The sequence below is a fragment of the Malus domestica genome, chromosome 05, assembly GCF_042453785.1.
Source record: "Malus domestica chromosome 05, GDT2T_hap1".
Taxonomy (NCBI): domain Eukaryota; kingdom Viridiplantae; phylum Streptophyta; class Magnoliopsida; order Rosales; family Rosaceae; genus Malus; species Malus domestica.
In genome coordinates, this window is record NC_091665.1 from 39,198,609 (window position 1) to 39,220,146 (window position 21,538).

Consider the following 21,538-nt stretch of genomic DNA (forward strand, 5'->3'; position numbering starts at 1 on the left):
AAACTTTTGAGAAAGGCTTCACAACCTTGAAAACGAAAACGCTTTCATTTTGCATATCCTTACACATTTAATATTTGTAATAGATTAGTAGTGTATTTTTTATGAGGCTCTTATTTTTTAGTGTAGATGTAATACTTAAGCGACAAATGTGTTTTAATGTTGTGAAGTAATATTTATGTGACAATGTGTGGTATGTGCAAATTTAAGAAAAAAAATATATTTTTCTTAACGGGTCATAACGGGTCGGGTCACTTTACCCGTTAAGATAACAGGTGTGACACGACACGACCCGTTAAGATAACAGGTGTTACACGAACACGACTGACACGACCCGTTTGCCAGGCCTAGCTGAAATGCCTCAAAGAGGCTTGAAACCTATTGCAGATGGTAGTTGGGCACTGGGGCCTGTTTTTTTTATTTTTATTTTTTAGTAGAACGATAATTTTAAAAGGTTAAATAATTATTAGAGATAGTAAAATCGGTAGAGATCGAATGCACAATGAAACGCGTATGCATGATTGTTTTTTGTGATTACAATAAGGCATTTTTTTCATTTTTTTTTAATTCTAAATGTACAGCTTTTTTATTTCCTCAGTTGGATTTTTAGAATTCTAATTGTGGAAAGAAGATTCCTCAGTTGGATATCTAGACCCTGAAAACTACACGGAAATAATGAAGTTGGAATTAGCCTAATTTGATTACTCAAAACTGACTTTTTGACTAAACCCATAAGGCTGGAAATGTTGACAGGCCTAATCATGCATGTATTGGTGGTGGAAAAATGAGCGTTAGATACATCAAAGTCTATATTCCACTTCACATCGAGTTTTGGAGTCGTATTTGAGTAATGTTATTCATACCATGTTTTTGTATTATATTTTTATATCATTTTAGGTGACATTTGATATAGACAACCACATCATTTGAATTAATCGTATTTTTAAATTTAGTTCATTATTTAATAAACTAATAATTAAGAAAAACTAGTTAATTAAATTATGATTGTGATATACAAGGAGTCTTTCTCCTTCATTTCCTTGGGTTTTATAAATTTTTCAAATGATACGGCTATCCACATCAGATGTCACCTAAGATGATATAGAAATGTGGTATAAAAACATGATATGAATAACATTACTCGTCTTATTTATACAGCATACTGCATACATACACCGTTCACCACGCCGCAATGAGCGAGTGATATGGACCGTGGCTTTGGTTGACAGTTGACTGTGGAAGGGGAGCGTATGATGTGAGTCATTGACCAAGATGATCTAAACGGGTTTTTCTATAGTGCTTCGGAGTAAACACCACATTGACAAATGATAACTGAACCCAGAAAGCTCAAGTTGTGGGAAACGGAGCTAATAAACCTGCACTTGGGGAAGTATACAATGGACCCCAAAACTTTGAGCTATTAGGCTAGGGATCAACTTCTTGTTCTCTTGAACAAATTTTTGATATCATATTAGTAAGGTGTTTGACGCCGTCAATTATGAATAACATGTCAAAAAGATTATCAACACAGTATCGCTATTATTGATACAAATTTGTACTTTAGAGTAATTTCAGCGTGATACTATCTCCTAAGGGATAGTGGATTAAATCCTTCACCCCTCCCCCTTCTCTCTCCAGAATCTCCTCCAGTCCTCCTAAGTCTACTAGGCTATGGGGGAGCCCCTCTAGGCCAGAATTGCCTAACTTAATCCCTGGGTTATGTGCTATCACGCTGACTTCACGTTGACGTCAGTTACTATTAAAAAATTATAAAAATTATTAAAAAATTATTTATTATTATTTTATTAAAAATAATATTTTAATACGAATTGTCTGGGCTATTTAGTTTAAGGGTGATGCATTTAGATAATTATGGTTCATTAAAAACATTTACTATTCATTTGAGGGATTGAATTGCCTATTGCCTCTTAATACAGGATGAACATCTTGCACAGGAAATTTCTGATATATCAATAATGTATCTCAAATTGACAAAGGTGATGTTTGCATTAGCTCAAACATACGTTGGTGTCTTTTCCCAAAAAAAATAAAAATAAAAAATAAAAGGAACATACGTTGGTTCAAGCTTCTATAAAGCTACACGAGACACTCGTCTACTTCCTCAGCACCACCAAAGAGCCTTTAAACCAGCCAACATAATGCTTCCAATGTTTTCAATTTTTTCTCTTTATCTTTTCCTTGTGCTATCAGCTTCCTGGGCGCATCCTCCACCTTCAACACAAGAAAATTTTATCCAATGCCTCTCACGTTATTCTAAGACTCCCATTCCATTCTCTTCAGACTTTCTCACTCCGAAAAATTCTAGCTTCACCGCTGTTCTTGAGTCTTCTGCACAAAACCTCCGGTACTTGGTCTCCTCAGTGCCAAAGCCGGAGTTTATTTTCACACCGGTGCATGATTCTCATGTGCAAGCTGCTGTCATTTGCGCGAAAAAGCTTCGAATCCATCTCAGGGTCCGAAGTGGAGGCCATGATTACGAAGGCCTCTCCTATGTCTCCCAAATCGAAACACCTTTCCTTGTCGTAGACCTCGCAAAGCTTCGAACCATCAGTGTTGATATCAAATCCAACACTGCATGGGTTCAAGCCGGTGCCACCATTGGCGAACTCTACTACAGAATTGCAGAGAAAAGCAAGACTCTTGGCTTTCCTGCCGGACTCTGCACGAGTCTAGGCGTTGGTGGGCACATAACTGGTGGTGCATATGGCTCCATGTTGAGGAAATATGGCCTTGGTGCTGATAACGCTGTGGATGCTCGAATCATAGACTTTAACGGGAAGATTCTTGATCGAAAAGCAATGGGAGAGGATCTGTTTTGGGCAATTAGAGGAGGTGGAGGAGCAAGTTTCGGTATCATCCTTTGGTGGAAGGTAAAGTTGGTTCCAGTTCCAGCAACCGTGACTGGTTTTGCGGTTCCTAAGACCTTGGAACAAGGCGCCACAAAGCTCCTCTATAGATGGCAACAGGTAGCTCCACTGATTGATGATGCTCTCTTCATCAGAGTTCTCATCAGCAAAACTGGCAATACATCTGTCACAACTCTTTACCAAGCTCAATTTCTTGGAGGTGTTGATAGATTACTCAACGTCATGCAAAAAAGCTTCCCCGAATTGGGTTTGACACGAAAGGATTGTACCGAAATGAGCTGGATCAAATCAGTGATGTACATAGCAGGTTACCCAAGTACAACTCCTCCTGAAGTTTTGCTTCAAGGAAAATCCTCCATGCCCAAGGGCTACTTCAAAGCCAAATCAGACTTTGTCAAGACCCCGATTCCAGAAAAGGGGCTTGAGGGGCTGTGGAAGATGATACTACAAGAATCCTCTCCTCTGATGATTTTGAATCCGTATGGCGGAATGATGAGCAGGATTTCCGAAAGCGCAATAGCTTTTCCTCACAGAAATGTTCTCTTCAAAATTCAGTACGTGACTTTATGGCAAGCTGGAGATAACGAGGCACAGCATATGGATTGGATTAGGAAGCTTTACAATTACATGGGTTCTTATGTCACAAAGTTTCCAAGGCAGGCATATGTGAATTATAGGGATCTTGATTTGGGGACTAACAAGAAGAGTAGCTCAAGTTTCATTAAAGCAAGTTCTTGGGGTTACAGGTATTTCAAGGACAATTTTAATAGACTGGTTAAAATAAAGACCAAAGCCGATCCTCAAAACTTCTTCCGGCATGAGCAGAGCATCCCGCCTCTTCCACGAGGCCGTTACTAGAGATCGCTAGGAGCTATAGATTGTTTTTTGCAGGAGGTTAAGGCTTCGGCCGGTTTGATTAGTGTGTTTTGTTTAAGCTTACTGTTTAACCAATTTTATACAATGAAATAAAATAGTTTAAAGAATAATAATCTGCTTTGCTTAATTTTTTTTTTTGTCAAAAAAAGAAAAAAACTTTTGAGTTTTGCTTAATTGATTCCAAGGGTTGTAACAACTTTTGATCTTTCCTTTTCAGACTGATCATTAATGAAGAAATGGGAAATTTCAGTTTCTATATGCTTTAATTTACTTGTAGTTACTTTTCTTTATTTTTTCTTTTATTACAAGCAATATTACTATTCTAAGTTAGAGTAAGAGGAGACGAGAGAGTTTGAATGTGGGACGTAGTGGGTAAATGAGGAAAATCATATATTTACCACTTTGCGATTAGCTTTCTGTTACTAATTGTTGGTAGATTTTAAGAGAGAAATTGAAGTATATATAAAGCAGCTCGTAGAAGCATTTGCAGTGAAAGCAAACCTCAGGTTCAACAACACGAATGTAAAGATCCAATACATCGTTACACCAGACAATATGATCAGCCCAACACTATTCCTTTTGGGATGCAAGTACAGCCAATGAGGAACCCCAAAGTTGCTATCCGAATTTAAATGTGTTATATAAATAAAAATTTAAATAATGAATAAGAGATTCTATCTTTGATGAAGATTAGTGTTTGCTAAAAGACAAGCATAAACCATTTCCCAAAACAATAAACTTATAGTAGGGTGAATCTATTACATTTTACCAGTAAACGATACTACAAAAGACTAAGCAGTTTGGAGTAAGATTATTTTCCTTCCTATTCTCATTTTCTTCATTCCCCTCCTTTCATATATATTTTTTTTCTTATTGTTTCTATAAAAAAATCAATACAAAATATTGATGTGGCTTAACCATAACCGTTCAAATAGGATATGAGAGAAGTACAAAGAGATTATGAGGAGAGAAAATACCTGCTGCAGAATAGGAACAAAACTAGAAGGAATATCGGCTGACTTGGCTAAACTCTGCTTATGTAAATGTGGAACATATGGTGTAACTTGTATCATTGCACCCTGGAATTGTTGGCCGGCTGCTGGTTGGACAAAATACGAAATTAACAAATAACAAAGAATGTCACTGGATAGTGGATATGGAAATTAAATAAGACGAAAGGGAGGATTGAGGAGAGGAGATTCAGTCTTGAGTCTGGGAGAGTCTTCAAAAAAGTGAACTGGGTGAGGTCTGCTTTAAAGCTCGTGAAACACGTTGCTTAAAACTCAAAGCCCGCGTCATGCAAAATCAAATAAACTCATGCTTAATTGCTAAATAACTATTCTCTAAATAAAATATAATGTTAATTATTGTAACTAATTCATGTTGGAAAACTAGGAGTATATAATATTAACAAGTATCCCAGATTACATATATTCAACTACGTGTGATACCTGAAGTAGCCATGCTTTTGGTTGGAAATGCAATTCTTCTACTTGTTTAAGACCTTATGTTCCAAAGGTGATAGAACCCTCATTCACAGAACAATTCTTCACAAGCAGGGAATTGGATTATATAGACACAGGCCTCATCTAATTTCCATCTATCGTGGAAATCAGTTACCTGCTGTTACCGGCAGTTTTCACCGAGTAATGGATAAGCAGTTATCATTTGCTGCATGTTATCCACGTATCCTTGCTTATAGGAAGCAGTTTTTCCACGTATGCAACTTACATCAGATTGTATTGTTACCAAACACATTTCATCCTTCACTAAATGATAGTTTAGTCCAATTAAGTTTCTAACATCAATCCCAATATTCCATCAAATAATAAAATAAGAAAAATTAAGTCCTCTGATTGATCGGTAGACACTGTCCCACTCAATTTTGAAAGCAATTTAGACTACTCTCTGCTAATCAGTCTTTTATTTTATTTTTCTGTGCATAATTTCGAAAGTAATCTGATTTGATGTATATCCGCCCTAATTTTAATTTTCTCATGCACGATGGAGAGGAGTACGTGGAGACACATATCCTCAATGTTTGGGGCCACAACCTTAAAATAATTTAAGTTGTTGGGGGTCAAATTATTGAGGTTAAATCTATGAAAAGAGTTGGGAGCCACAAGCTTAAAATTATTGAAGTAGTTGGGAGTCAAATAATTGAGCTTCAATCTATGGAAAGGGTTAATAAAAAAGGAACCGGATTCCTTTTGAATCCATCAAAATTGAGCTCACTAATCAATGAATTTGGACCGTTGAAATTTGATCCAACTACAATTATTATAACTTTAGAGGGACCCCTTATTTGTAGTCGTTGAATCAAATTTCAACGGTCCGGATTCATTAATTAGTGGGCTTAGTTTTAAAGGATCCGGAAGGGATCCAATTCCAGTAGAAAAGGAGGGAGCCAAAGGTTTACTTAGATCATCTCAAATAAAGAGAGTTAAAGTTTATCCAAAGTTATTCCATGACTTCTCTCCTCTTCATAAGAGTTCCTTCTCCCCTTGTGAGAGTTTGTTTTTAACTGCTTCCTCCCTCTTCCGTCACTGGCCCTGGCTGTGTCCAAGGTCGGTGGCTATCTCCTGTTTCTCTGTTTTTTCTTTTATTTTCTGCATGATCGTTGGCCTACGTTTTGTCCCCGTTGTTTCGGCCCAATCTACTTGCACTCCTAGCTTTGATCCCCTCTTATTCCAATCTCAGTTTCCCCTTCACATCCTTATTTCTCTTCCTTCACCATCATATCCATCAATCATTGCTCTATCCTTCCTCTGTCTCGCTCAATTTGGGCTCTGCATGCCACTTTTCTTCACGCGACTTGTCGTGACCTCTCGGAATGTGCATACGGCTATGGCTTAGATGGAAACACCACCACATTTCCATGTGTATGCCTTTATTGGCATTGTTATTGGTGGGATCTCCTTCCCTCTGGTTTCCTTTAATATGTGGCTCAGATCTAGTTGGTGCTTGATGGAGGCAGTTGTGGGTAGGGATGGGCAATGGTTATGGCGGGCGGGTAACTGCGGTTATTTATTCATAACTGTTTATTCTCATACCAGTATAACCGTTTACCCGTTGGGTAATTGCCTAAACGGTTATACTTATACCCATAACTGTTTATAAATGATCAACCATACTCATAACCGTGTACCCACCGTAACCGTTTAGTACCCGTTTACCTATTTATCATTTTTAACCCGTTTATCTTTTTTTTTTTTACCATTTACTCCTTTTTCCCCGTCTACGCGTTTTTTTAACAACTTGAAAATTAAAAAAGAAAAATTTGTCATAATTTTCTTTTTCTAACAATTAAACCACCGTTATAGGTACATTCATCGTACAATTCCGCATTTTAATTTTTTAAGTCTTTATATCATTCAAATAATTGAAATAATAGTTTACGGACAATATTTTTAACTGTTAACAATAAAGATAATATAAAATTTGCTAAGTATTCTTGGGATACGAAAACTGTTAAAAGACAGTATTCTTGGGTTATTTAACTCAGAATGTAAAGTATTAACATAATATATATAATGGATCATGAAATTTAAAGTGATTAAGGAAAACTATATTATATTAGCTACAAAAATCATGCACTATAATCAATAGCTTTGATCTTAGTTTTGCCCGATAGGGAACATCCGAACATGGTTTGTGTTAATTTTACATATATAAAATAAATGGGTAAACGGTTACGCGTTTATAACCGCGGTTAATACTCATAACTGCTCATTTAAATTTTGAGGGGTAAACGGTTATACCCATAACCGTTTATTTATCTAAACAGTTACCCATAACCGTAACCGTAAAATTTAAATGGACGGGTAACCGTAGTTACCAATAACCGATGGGTATTTGCCCATCCACAATGGTGGATTCCGGTCGATGGCAATTGTGGAGCTGGCTGCTTCGGCTTGCTGTCTTTTTTTTGTTTTCTTATTTGGGCCCAATTCTCTGTTTGGACTTTGTTTTGCTTGAAGGCCTTATTTTTATTTTGTGCTGGTCTTGTAATTGAGCCTCCTATTTTGAAAGTTGTTGGGTTGTTAATGAAGTCACATTGGTCCCCAAAAACAAAAACAAAAACAAAAAAAAGGAGAGTTAAAGGTTTAAAAGTAAAAAAATAATTAATTTATTGAAAAACTCATTCCTAATTGATGACTGAGTTATAATTCTATGGAATCCACCAGATCATTACTTAAAAACACATAACAGAATAACAATAATTGATTTAAATTCAACAACTATATTTGAAAACATATAACAGTAGTTTAATTAAATTAACTAACAAATTTATAGTATAAGCTTAAAACTAATAAATTCTTGAGGAAAATATGTTTAATCCTTTCAGTTATAGATGATATATGAGTATGACTTGATTTAAAAATAATTTGTTTACAGATTATAATTTTGAACATAACTATGTTCAATATTTTTCAGTTGTAGATGGCTTTTAAGGCCTGTGAATAGCTCCGCTCCGACCTTCAGTGATAGGCCAACTGAGATTCGGATATTTCCTTGTTGATATATGATCACGGTGTCCCCTCAGTTGAAGCAAACTCCTGTATATATGCTATTTATCTCCACATCAAGAGAGAGAAGAAAATAGAAATGATAAGCTGCCATATACATGAAGAATTTTCAAAAGATGTGACTTTATTTATTTATTTAATTTAATTGCTAAAATTATATAAGGGTGTGCACTGCTTATTTTTGTCATTTTTTTTTTGCATTACATGTATCTTAAGATGTTTTAAACGTATTTAAAAATAGAGAAATTGAATCACATTATTGCTAGTCTATTGTGATGAACTAATTATGAAAAAATAAAAATAAAAAAACTGTACAAAAAATTAATTATTAAAAAAACACTATTAAAATGATGAAAATGCTTCTATCTTATTTGATGCATTATTTTGGGATGACTTTGAAGTTTTTTGTCTTGGGAACATTTTTGTCCAAATTTTTTTTGTTGAAACTTCGTGACACCAAAATCACTATTCACATTTTCTATTGGCTTTATATATCAGATAATGGTAGAGATATCAATTTTTTAAATCAAATTTGCAAACCAAATGACATGTCACCAATAAGAAATAAGCAAGTTAATCGATACTTAATTAATAATCTAATCAACTACAACCGCATCATTGATATACAAATTTGGTTTGAAAAATTTGAACTCCCTAGCATTACCAATTAAATTATTTTTCTTGACTCCACTAGTTGTGTTCATGCTACTTTAACTGATTGATTTAAAGGTCTAATTATAAATAAAGTTCATACTACTGTAGTCGTTGGGCAACTTGCTAATAAACTGCTGAAAGGATTCTAATTCTGGAAATACAAATCATGCGAACTTCGATTTTTCGAATGCCAACAGGACGTTGTGGCCGGTCATGAATGAAGATGAGGCCGGCCTAATGATTTAGGTCCATTTAGAGGAGAGATGTTTTAGTATGATCGGAACACGAGATGGTATACCATGTGTCATTATAAAAATTGTGGGATATATGTGTTAAAAAGTTAATAACTTAAAAAATAAAATTTCTCACCACTTATATAAAAACATGTGGTGTACCACCCTTATTCCGGGCACAATGGAAAATTCTTCTATTTGGAGGAAGAGGGAGTAGATAACTATAATGATTTAGGTCATGTTAGGTAATATGAAAACAATGTAAATTAATATAGCAGACTACGTCTGCATTAGCTCACTGAGAGTGAGAGGCCTTCTTTTTTTTTTGGCGAACAGGAATCAATAACAACCGGGCAAAGATGCCAAAGATACAAAGAAGCCTACCCCGAGGCAAAAGCAAGCAGCAACAACTAAGGAAAAGCAGTACAAAGAGGTAAAGACGACATCGCACCAAATGCTAAAAATGTCACTCCTCATACTGCCAGGAAGAAATTAATGGGGACAAGGGAGGCCATCATTACACAGAACATGAACAAGGGAGGATGGGGGTCTATTGACCCAAATATTGTCACATACCTCCCTACTTTGCCACAACGCCAGATGATCCGCAGCCTTATTGGCCGATCTTGGAACCCAAGACCAGCGGCAGTCATTAAAAGCCTCCCCCAACCTTTTGCATCGCGCTAAAATTGGGAAAGCTTCCCAGCTGCCCCTCGTATCCAAGTCTCGAATACAGGAAATGGAATCCATTGAGTCAGATTCCACGATGACAAAATTCCATCTCATACTTCTTCCCAACTCACACCCATGCAGCACTGCCAAAGCTTCTGCCACTGCCACTGAAGAGGCCGTGACCCTCCTCCTGATCGCTGCCACAAACCTGTCCGCATCGTCCCGAGCCACCACCCCCACAAATCCTGCATCTCCACTCCTTAACCAGCTTGCATCCACGTTAATTTTGATAAAACCCACACAAGGAGGAGACCACAGGACATCAGAAGCCGAACCATTGACAGATATAGGCAAACAACTTACCGTGGCCTGAGTGTATTCCTTGAAGGCAGCCACCGACTGGGTGATGACCGCGATGATCTGTCGAGGTACGATGGGTTGTTGATTGAAGAGAAAATTGCATCTTGCCTTCCATATAAACCAACATGTTGTAGCAACATATGAAAGCAAGTTGTGCCGCACACTTATTTGCCCATTAACTGAACCAACAATATCACCCAACCAATTAGCCCAATTTGTAACCGCACCCCTCCACAAGCCTCTCGTTAACCTTCCCCCAAGCCATACCTCCTTAACCCACGAGCATTGGAGAAAAAGATGTATCAAAGATTCCTCATGCCTATTGCAAATAGGGCAGATTGTTGACGACGAAGATCGACGCATAAACAAATTTACTTTCGTGGCCACTGCCTCATGTAAGGTCTTCCACATGAATGATCTTATTTTTGGCTGAACCTCAAGCTTCCAAACACACTTCCAAACTCGTTTTGGGATGAGGGCAGATCGGTGATGGTTTCCAGTACGTTGCTGTAGATTCCTGGTCATAGCCCAATGATATCCGGATTTGACAGAATAGATTCCATTCTTCACAGAAGGCCACACTAATCTGTCTTTCAAATTCGGATCACCCGAATGTGTCTCGTAAATTGCCTTGAGCTCCTCCTCCAACAGAAAGGGTTTAAGGAAGTCAATCTCCCAGCTACCATTATCAGTGCTTAACAAAGAATTCACCCTGAGGTTTAAAGAAACAGGAACTGAATCCAAGGGAGATGGGTGTCCAGAAGGAATAGATGGCAGCCATCTATCCACCCAGACCCTGACATCATTTCCATTCATTATCTGCCAGTGAGCACCACCCCGAAGTATTTCTCTACCAACCAGTAGGCTTGACCATGCCCATGAAGCTCTTCCACCCCTCTTTGCGTCGAAGAAAGAACAGTTAGGGAAGTATCGGCCTTTAATGACCAACGCCCACAAAGAGGTTGGTTCCAATAACAACCGCCAACACTGTTTCGCCAGAAGAGCGTTGTTGAACTCCGTGAAGCACCTCAAGCCAAGCCCACCATCTTCTTTCGATTTCCCCAATTGTTCCTTAGAAACCCAGTGAATCCGGTTCTCCCCTTCTTTTTGCCCCCACCAAAACTTGGATATCAAAGCATCCAGATCGTTGCAAAAAGTCTTAGGAAACTTGAAGAGATTCATAGGATAAGCCGGAACTGCTTGCGCCACAGCCTTAATTAAAACTTCCCTTCTTGCTTCTATAAAGCAACAAAGGAACTAGGACATTTTCTCAACACCAGCAAAGAAAGTAAAACAAGCCAAAAAAAATGCTTCCGATCTTTTCAATTTCTTCAATTTTTCTTTTTCTTTTGCCATCAGCTTTGTGGGCACATCCTCCACTATCAACACAAGTTAATTTTATCCAATGCCTGTCACATAAATCTAAGACTTCTATTCCATTCTCTACCACCTTTTTCACTCCAAAAAATTCTAGCTTCACATCTGTTCTTGAATCTTCGGCACAAAACCTCAGGTACTTGGTCCATTCAGTGCCGAAGCCAGAGTTTATTTTCACACCACTGCATGATTCGCAAGTTCAAGCTGCTGTCATTTGCTCGAAAAAGCTTCGAATACATCTCAGGGTCCGAAGTGGAGGGCATGATTTTGAAGGCCTCTCTTATGTATCCCAAATTGAAACACCTTTCATTGTTATAGACCTTGCTAAACTTCGATCGGTCAATGTTGATATCAAATCCAACACTGCATGGATTCAAGCCGGCACCTCCATTGGTGAAGTCTACTACAGAATCGCAGAGAAAAGCCAAACTCATGGCTACCCTGCCGGGCTTTGCACGAGTCTAGGCATTGGCGGGCATATAACTGGAGGTGCATATGGTTCCATGATGAGAAAATATGGCCTTGGTGCTGATAACGCCATTGATGCACGAATCATAGACGTTAATGGGCAAATTCTTGATCGAAAAGCAATGGGAGAGGACTTGTTTTGGGCAATAAGAGGAGGTGGAGGAGCAAGCTTTGGAATCATCCTTTGGTGGAAGATAAAGTTGGTTTCAGTTCCAGCAAATGTGACAGTTTTTTCAGTTGCCAAGACCTTGGAACAAGGTGCCACAAAGCTCCTCCATAGATGGCAACATGTAGCTCCGTTTCTTGATGAAGATCTCTTTATCAGAGTTCTCTTACAAGTATCCAATGATACCATTACTGCCAGTAAAACTGTCACAACTGTTTACCAAGCTCATTTTCTGGGAGATTCTAAAAGATTACTTAATGTCATGCAAAAAAGCTTCCCTGAATTGGGTTTGACAAGAAAAGATTGTACTAAAACAAGTTGGATTGAATCGGTGCTATATATAGCTGGGTACCCAAGTGGAACCCCTACTGAGATTTTGCTTGAAGGAAAAGCTACCCTACCCAAGGTCTACTTCAAAGCCAAGTCAGACTTTGTCAAGAATCCGATACCAGAAATTGCGCTTAAGGGGCTATGGAAGAGGTTGCTGGAAGAGCCCTCTCCACTGATGATTTTGAACCCATATGGGGGAATGATGAGCAAGATTTCTGAAAGCGCAATCCCTTTTCCCCATCGGAAAGTTCTTTTTAAAATTCAGTACGCGACTGTATGGCAAGCTGGAGATAATGAGTCAAAGCACATGGATTGGTTAGGAAACTTTACATTTACATGGGTCCTTATGTCACAATGTTTCCAAGGCAGGCATATGTGAATTATAGGGATCTTGATTTGGGGAGTAACAAGAAGAGCAACACGAGCTTTATTGAAGCAAGTTCTTGGGGTTACAGGTATTTCAAGAGCAACTTTAACAGATTGGTAAAAATTAAGACCAAAGTTGATCCTGATAACTTCTTCCGGCATGAGCAGAGCATTCCGCCTCTTCCATGAACTCGAGGCCATTACTAGAGCCAGGAGCTAGACTGATTTTTGCAGCGTATTAAGCATTTAATTGGTTTGATTGGTGTGCCTTTTTTAAGCTTACTGTTTAACCAATTTTGTGCAACAATAAAAATTTCAAAGCAGTCTCTTTTGTCTCTAGTCTCAACATTCAGCTACTATAGAAAAGGTAATGCAACTAATATGCACTATGGATTAATGGATTTATTCTAGCAAATAACTTAAATAGTAGTTCTTTTCAATGGCTTAGCCCGTAAACATGGGTTAGACTAGTTGGTTAGGCAGTGTGCAAACACACTTTTGCTCAAGTTAAGTTATGTGAAAAAGAATTTACAAATTATACTAATCAACTAATTTGATAATAATTCTCAACATAATATAGGCACCCTCAAGCTCACAAAGGTTTTTACTTCAACTAATTCAAAGGGTCGTAACAAAAGTTATACTTCTTTTTTAGTTTTCCTTTGGTCAACTTGCTAACTGACCATTGACTCTTTTTTTTTTTTGGATAACGCTGACCATTGATTGTGTTTCAAGAAAATGTACTCGAAACATTCTATAAACACAAAAGCACAATTCTTTATTTATAACCGATATCATTATTAAGGAAATTTATTGAGCTTTCAGTTTCAATGTGCTTTAATTTGTTTCCAGTTACAAAATTCTTTACAGATTTTAAGAGAGAAATTAAAGTTTAAATTAAGCAGCCAACAGAAGCAATATTGGAGTGGGAAGCAAAAATGCCTCACCTTCTAACATTTGCAGTAGTTTCTCTCTTCTTCTCAGTTTCTTCTGCAAGATATAACCTCATCCATGAATTGAATTTTGATAGTTGCTTTAGCTTCCATTCGAAAGAATCTTCAACCAACGTAAGCACATTTTTGCTCGATACTCATTCCCCTTCATTTTCATCCGTCTTTGAGTCCTCCATCCAAAACCTCAGATTCAACAGCACGAATCAGAAGCTTCTATACATCATCACACCGTATCTATACGAACACGTGCAAGCTGCCATCATTTGTAGTAAAATACATCGTCTGCAGGTTAGGATTCGAAGCGGGGGTCACGACTATGAGGCCCTCTCTTACAAGGCAGATGTACCCTTCATCATCATCGATCTCGTCAAGCTTAATAAGGTTAAAGTCAACAGAGGAAAACGCACTGCATGGGTTCAATCCGGTGCAACACTTGGTGAGCTTTACTACCATGTTGCCAACGAGAGTAGAGGCAAACTTGGTTTCACAGCCGGTGTTTGCCCTACTATTGGTGTTGGTGGACATATCAGCGGCGGAGGGCAGGGCGTATTGATGAGGAAATTTGGGCTTTCAAGTGACAATGCTGTGGATGCAATCGTGGTCACAGCAGACGGAGCTGTTGTTGACAGACAATCGATGGGGGAGGACTTATTTTGGGCCATTAGAGGAGGTGGAGCTGCAAGCTTTGGAGTTGTACTTGAATGGAAGATCAAGTTGGCTCCGGTCCCCCCGAAGGTCACGGTTTTCACAATCCCCAGAACCCTAGAACAAAAGGCAACCAAATTGGTTCACAAGTGGCAAGCCATTGCTCCCAAGTTTCATAAAGATCTGTTCATAAGAGTCATTCTTTTTGTGGGAAAAGGTTCACAAGGTGGGAAAACAATCCAGGCCAATTTCAATGCCTTGTTTCTTGGCACCACTGATCAACTAGTCCCCTTGATGCAAAAGAGCTTTCCTGAGTTGGGTTTGAAACCTGAGGACTGCAAGGAAATAAGCTGGATTCAATCTATTTTCTACATCAATGGTGAGGATCCCGGACAGCCATTAGAGCTTTTGTTGGACAGAAACCATGTCCAAAAGGGCTTCTTCAAAGCCAAAAGTGATTTTGTGACAAAACCTATCTCAGAAAAGCACTTAGAAGCCATATGGAAGGTGATGCAAGATGGTGACGTTCCTGGTATAATGATTTGGGATCCGTATGGTGGACAAATGGCTGAGATTCCAGAAGATTTTACTCCGTTTCCACATAGAGCTGGAGTCTTGTACAACATTCAGTACTTCACTAAGTGGTTTGAGGGGGGAGCTTTGGCTGAGAAGAAGCATTTGGAGGGGATCAATAGGGTTTACAATTTCATGGCTCCATTTGTGACTAAAAACCCTAGGGCTGCATATATTAACTACAGGGATTTGGACATTGGAAGAAATATCAAGGGAACTTTGGAGGAAGCTAAGGTTTGGGGTGAAAAGTATTTCAAACGAAATTTTGAGCGATTAGCTAAGATAAAGGGTGAGGTTGATTACGAAAATTTCTTCAAAAGCGAGCAAAATTTTGTACCAATTTAAGAGTTGTTGGATTTTAGAATCAAATTGACAAATTTTAATATAACCGTCCATCTTTCTTTTTCTTTTCTTAAATAGATAAGCTAGTATTATTGATAATCAAATACGAATGCCCAATTTAAGAGTTGAATTTTAGAATCAAGTTGACAAGTTTCCTAATAGCATAATGCGTGTGCCCTCCTTTGATAACGAACCTTTACCGTCTAAACATCATAATCATAACTGTTCAATTTCTTTATCATTATCTAAATAGGCAAAAAATAATTCTTTTAACTATTCATATGCATAAAACAAGTGGATGGTTTATCATGAGGATGATACTTATTACCAAAACCATTGATTTATTAACATACACAGATGACTAAACGATCTCTAAATTCAATAATTTGTTGCAGGTATAATATTTAGATGATGATAAACAGAATGAACATTACACTTATGATGTTCAGATAATAAAAATTTGTTAATCGTAAATAGAGGGACAAGTCTCATAAAAACACAAGCTTGGGATGATGTGTGCTTAATTTAGGGGGTTAAGTTTGATTGGTTATTTCCGATTCGTTATTGGGGTAACCACCAGAAAACACACCCCCCTTGGTGTCCATAAACTCGCCCACCCAAGGAAGTATTTTTGTGGCAAGTGGTCATTTACCACATTAGTGAAAATGTATTGAGCTCTTGTATGACGTGTGGGTTCAAACTCTGTAGATAATTAATCTAACATTTAATCTAATAAAATTTATAGTTTGACAAAATATATATATATATATATATATTGTGACACACCCCGTCCCGAAGGAGGGCATGCTGGCCGTCACGTGAGAGTGACGTAACCATTTGCACAGTACGGAAGCTTTAATTATACAATTTATAAGTTGATACACCCGAAGGTGAGTCCTAATTTTGTCCAATCTGTCAGAACCCCGCTGTATTCCTCGTAGTCACCACACCTTTGTGATTCCTGAACCTGGAGGGGCGCAAAACCAAAATTGAGTGGGTCAGTAAAACAATTCTTTTCCAAATCCAAACATTTCTCAAAACGTTGTAACCCCTCTCCGTAAAACCTGTATACTTTCCCAGAAATGTAAAATATAAATATACATATATATTCTCAATACTTCATTTCACTTTTTCAACATTTTTCATATCAGTTATGCCATGCCACATCATCTCAACATTTCTCATATTAATTATGCCATGCCACATCATCTCAACATTAATAAGGTATGAATGCATCAACATAATCATATCAGGTGCAAGAAAGTAATCAACCGTAGGCCCTCTAATAGCCCTGTACGGTTGAACCTAGAGCTCAAAATCTATCATTATCACTCTACCGGAGTCACCTCTGTGACCCGTCCGGCCTTCTGCACGCAAGTTACGCTCTAGTGCTTCTCATAAATCATCTGTGCACATTATCTAAGGTCACCCACCAGTCGGAATCTCACTAACACTCTCGCGACTGGTCTGTCGTACCCACTCCGCGTGGACTGTACGACTAGCATCTACTTGGATCCAAGGCGAGCGTGCGATGCGGTGAATACTATAAGCACTAAACCATGGTGCAGGATTTGAGCTCAATATATATCATCATCATCATAACAGTAATTAAATACTCACCTGTGCGTCCACCGCACCATTTCATACATATGCATCATAAATCAATTCTTACTTGTGCGTCCACCGCACCAATTCATGCATATACCGCACCAATTCATACATATGCATCATAAATCAATTCTTACTTGTGCATCCACCGCACCAATTCATACATATGCATCATATATTAATTCATGCATGGCATTTCAACTCACATTTCTATATACTTTTCATATCAATTCTATGCATGGTATTTCACTTCCCGTTTTTCCACATAACTCATATGCATTTCATTTTAAACATATTTTCATTTCAATTCAATTTCTGGGAAACGTCAAGTATATATATATATATACGGAAAACAAAACTGCCCACTCACCTGGAGTTCGCCCTACAACTCCCTAGCACAATACGCCAAGGCGTCATGACGATCGGCGCCTAAAACAATAATCAATTCCAACCTCAGAATTCATATCGATAAAATATATAACTTATATAAAATACGTCACTACGTAAATTGATCCGGAAGATCCACCCCTCAGATTTTAAATCCATAACTTCCAGAGGTCCACATTATACCTCTAGGACAACATCCTAAAATTTCATTACCATCCAACGGTCGGATCTCCGTCAATTTCCAAAACTAAGTGACGGTTAACATTTTATATTATGGACTTACAATTCCAATTCCGGAAGATCCGCAAATCGGATTCCCAATCTGTAAGTTCCAATAATCCTCAAATATTACGTATTGCAACGTATCAAAGTTTGGTGACGATCCAACGGTCGGATCGTCAATTCACATTTTCACCTAAATGTGAAAATTATAAAACGTTATTTGAACACCTAACCAACAATCCTCAATAACTTTCTCATACGGTGTTCAATTTAGGTATATGAATATACCACAGTGATCTACTCGACGTCACGGACGTCGACATATTTTTAAAATAATTTTATTTTTATTTTTTATTTTTACTGTAGCACCTTCTTCTTCCTTGGGTCGCCGGACTGGTTTTTCCGGCGGCCGTTTTCCGGGCAGTTTTTCAAATTGCCATAACTTTGTCATTTCTCAACGAAATCAAGTGATTCAAAAACGAAAGTTGTAGCCCTTGAAGAGACAAAGAGAATGGTGCCTTGCACAACACCTAGTTCGCCGTATTTTGGCCGGAAAATGCCTCGAAAGCCTCGGAGGTCGCCGGAAACTGGGTATTTTTCAAATGAGTATAACTTCTTCAATACTCAACGAAATTGAGTGAAACAAAAAGGAAAGTTGTAGTACTTGACGAGACGAAGAGATAGATACCTACCTCGACTCCTAACTCGCCAGGGATTCGCCGGAAAATTCCTCGAAAGCTCCGGCCAAACTTTGAACTTGTCAATCTCCGTGTTCTTACGTCCAAAAACTTCCAACGAAGCACTCCGAGCTTCCTTGGGACCTCACTAAGCCCGCTGTGATCTTGTTTTAGCCTAAAACGTAGTCATTTAGAAGATCATGAACAGTACCATTTCACGGGAACTTTGAAACTAGGGTTTTTCGAAGCAAAACTTACCTGAAATTGATGTCTACGTGATCGTGGAAGTTCCAGGAGTCCAAATGTGGTCTTATCTTGGACGTTTGTTTATGTTTTAGGTGGTTTTGGGTGAGGTTGAGCGTCGGAGAGGAAGAGAGAGAACTGAGAGTGAGAGAGAGTCGTGAGGGAAGAGAGATAGAGAGACAAGGTACGGGAATTGGGGAAGGTTTTGAGGGATGTGGGGATCCCACGTGTCCAACTCAATCCAAATTGTTAAATTTTCGCCCCTTAGTCCCGTTTAAGGGCATTTTCATCTTTTCATGTCCTCGGAATTAAAATTCCGGGACGGGCTGTGACAATCTTCCCTCCTTATAGAAGTTCGTCCCCGAAATTCCAGCAACCAACTAAATCAACCATACTCCAACAATAGCTTCGGGTAAATCTTTCTCATCCGATTCTCTTTCTCCCACATACTTTTCGACTGAATGATTTCCTTCACAAAGCTTTTACTACTTACTCTGTCTTAATTCTCAGGACCTTCTTTTTCCAATCCAAAGTCGTCCTTGGTTCCTTATCAAGTCGAATCCAATTTAATTCTCAATAGTTGCACCATAATTCCATGAGACGACTCTGTCACTTAGTGACAACGCATCGAACACAAAATACATTAAGTACCGTTGCCCTGTCTGGGAAAAAGTTATTACTCAGCACTGGAGTAATTGTACTAACTTGGTACATTGATCAACTATCACTTCAAATTCGATCATAACCATCCTATGTACAAGGAAACTTGTACACATAATCCAAAGTAATATCTTTCCATTTCCACTGCGAAACAGAAAATAGTTATCTCAATCCAAAGGTTTATCTCTTTCTGCCTCAATCTGCTGACCAAATAAAACTGTCGAATGGTATGATAAATCTTATTACTTTTGGAATATTGCAGAAGTTGAACAGTGAACTTCGTCCAATATTTGCTTGCTTCAAATCCTCAGCATTAGGCACATACTTTTTGTTTTCTTGTATCCACATACCATTTGATTCACGAATCATGTACTCATTCTTAACTTTACTTTAGTTGGTTTCCAATCCACAAGAAGATAACCATGGCAAGCGTACCAGATATTAATTCTTACTGCAGTCTTCTTATCAAGTGCTTCAGTTACAACAATTCACGATCGCCCTGATCGTACAATCATAATCACTAAGTAATTCAATCCACCCTTGTTGCCTCATATCAAAATCCTTCCAAGTAATGGATATTGAAGACTTTTTGGATTCGTAAAAAAAAAATCTTGCATTCTTATCAACATATAATGTCTCCATAACTTCACAGCAAGGATGATAATCGTGACTTCCAAATCACCAGTAGGGTAATTCATCTCATGAGGTTCCATTTGTCGTGAAACATATACAATCACCCTAACATTTGCATCAACATGCCTCCAATACCATTCAAGAAACATCACTAAAAATTTATGATTACCACTATTCTCTGGGATTACTAAAATACGTGCATGAGTGAGGAAATACTTTAGTTGTTGAATCCTTTGCTCACAATTTCCTTCCCACTCATACATGACCTCTTTTCTCAACAGTCTCGTCAATGACAAAGCAATGACTAAAAATTCTTTCACAACCATCCAAAATAGCCTGGTAAGCTAAGAAATTCCAAATCTCAATTACGACTCGTGGTTGTTCCAAATTCTCAATTTCTGCTATCTTTTAAGGATTCACTTGAATACCTTAAGAATATATAACAAATCTTAGAATGCCACCTGATTCATCTAACTTTAGCATTTGCTACACTTAGCATACAATCGACATTCTTCCAATCTTTATTCCACCGACTTAATACGTTTACATGCTCTGCTCTGGCTCAGAATATGCCAGAATATCTTCAATGAAAATGATATCTATTTATCAAGGCATTATTGGAATACTTCATCCAATAACTCATAAAACAGCATGAGTATCCATATAGCCTCACCATAGTTCATAAAACAATCTTAAGAACAACGTCGCTCATAATCTTTAATTGGTAATAACCATACCTCAATTCAATCTTTGAATCTTCGCAATTACTTCTGAGCTGGTTAAATAAACATCAGTACATCACCATGGATAACGGTTCTCAATCGTTACCCGACTCCATTGTCTATAATCAATGAACAGTCTCAAGATCCATTTTCTTCCTCACCAACAAACTGGGGCTCCTCAAAAGTGTTGTACTAGGTTGAATGAAACTTTTATCAACCAATTCTTTCAACTGAATTTCCAATTCCCTTAACTCATCTTGAACTAATCTCCAATATAAATTTATACCTGGCAACAAATCAATAATGAACCTCATATCTCTGCCTGAAGGCAATCCAGGTATACTTTCAAGGAAGACATCAAGAAAAGTCTAACTCTTTCGACATTATTCACACTACTCCAAACAACATCATTTAGCACCACATGAGCTAAGTATTTTTGACAGCCTTTCGAAAACAATCTCTTTGCTCTCACAGCATACATAACAGCCTGACTCAATCCATTTTGCATACTTACAAAAGTAATCTCTGTTCATCCAGATCGATGGAAAGTACTGGTTTCCCATAACATTTCGTCTTGTCACAATTATAACCAACCAATCTAATGGAACAGAATTAACTGATACAATATATATTTTATTATTATTAAGCATTCCAAATAAGTACATTACTAACATAAAATAATCTACCGGGTTGCTTGCTTAACGAATCCACGAATGAGTTATTAATATTACGGTCTGCAGCCCGCAATACTGATAAATCATCGTTGTCTCGATAAGTAGGCAACCACTCTCAAAGATATAACATTACTATTTTGTCACTCAATGCAAAATACATACACTCATCTCAACTACATTTATTTACTACTCTCAAGGTAATAACATACATAATAAGAAATATATCAGCCGAAGTCAACTAGAATGACCAATACGGCTGATTCAACTCTTATCTCAATAATAC

General features: G+C 37.9%; 2 protein-coding genes, 1 long non-coding RNA gene and 1 pseudogene across 4 annotated transcripts; 3 read left to right on the plus strand and 1 right to left on the minus strand.

Annotated features, from left to right (window-relative positions):
* The first annotated feature begins 1,954 nt into the window (after window positions 1-1,954).
* On the plus strand, window positions 1,955-4,019 carry LOC103455003 (monolignol oxidoreductase AtBBE-like 15). Its single transcript, XM_017337189.3, has one exon. The coding sequence runs from the start codon at window positions 2,157-2,159 to the stop codon at window positions 3,741-3,743; it is 1,587 nt and encodes a 528-aa protein (XP_017192678.2). The 5' UTR covers window positions 1,955-2,156; the 3' UTR covers window positions 3,744-4,019.
* Window positions 4,020-11,503: 7,484 nt separating this feature from the next.
* On the plus strand, window positions 11,504-13,185 carry LOC103415167 (berberine bridge enzyme-like 26; annotated as a pseudogene).
* Window positions 13,186-13,854: 669 nt separating this feature from the next.
* Window positions 13,855-15,432, plus strand: LOC103455007 (tetrahydroberberine oxidase-like). Its single transcript, XM_029103562.2, has one exon. It carries the CDS (start codon window positions 13,855-13,857, stop codon window positions 15,430-15,432), a length of 1,578 nt encoding a protein of 525 aa, XP_028959395.2.
* A 685-nt stretch (window positions 15,433-16,117) lies between these two features.
* Window positions 16,118-18,777, minus strand: LOC139196551 (uncharacterized). 2 transcript variants are annotated; one of them, XR_011581594.1, is made up of 5 exons: window positions 18,582-18,777; window positions 18,339-18,498; window positions 18,165-18,233; window positions 17,408-17,466; window positions 16,118-16,396 (listed from the first exon to the last, which is right to left on the minus strand). It is a non-coding gene; the product is annotated as an uncharacterized lncRNA (long non-coding RNA). The 2 variants fall into 2 exon arrangements; XR_011581595.1 differs by lacking the exon at window positions 18,165-18,233 and having other exon boundaries at window positions 18,582-18,770.
* Between the last annotated feature and the right edge of the window lie 2,761 nt (window positions 18,778-21,538).

Excerpts from the sequence above, each read along its gene's own strand:
- LOC103455003 (XM_017337189.3), top strand. The coding sequence starts at position 2,157 with ATGCTTCCAATGTTTTCAATTTTTTCTCTTTATCTTTTCCTTGTGCTA.
- LOC103455007 (XM_029103562.2), top strand. The coding sequence starts at position 13,855 with ATGCCTCACCTTCTAACATTTGCAGTAGTTTCTCTCTTCTTCTCAGTT.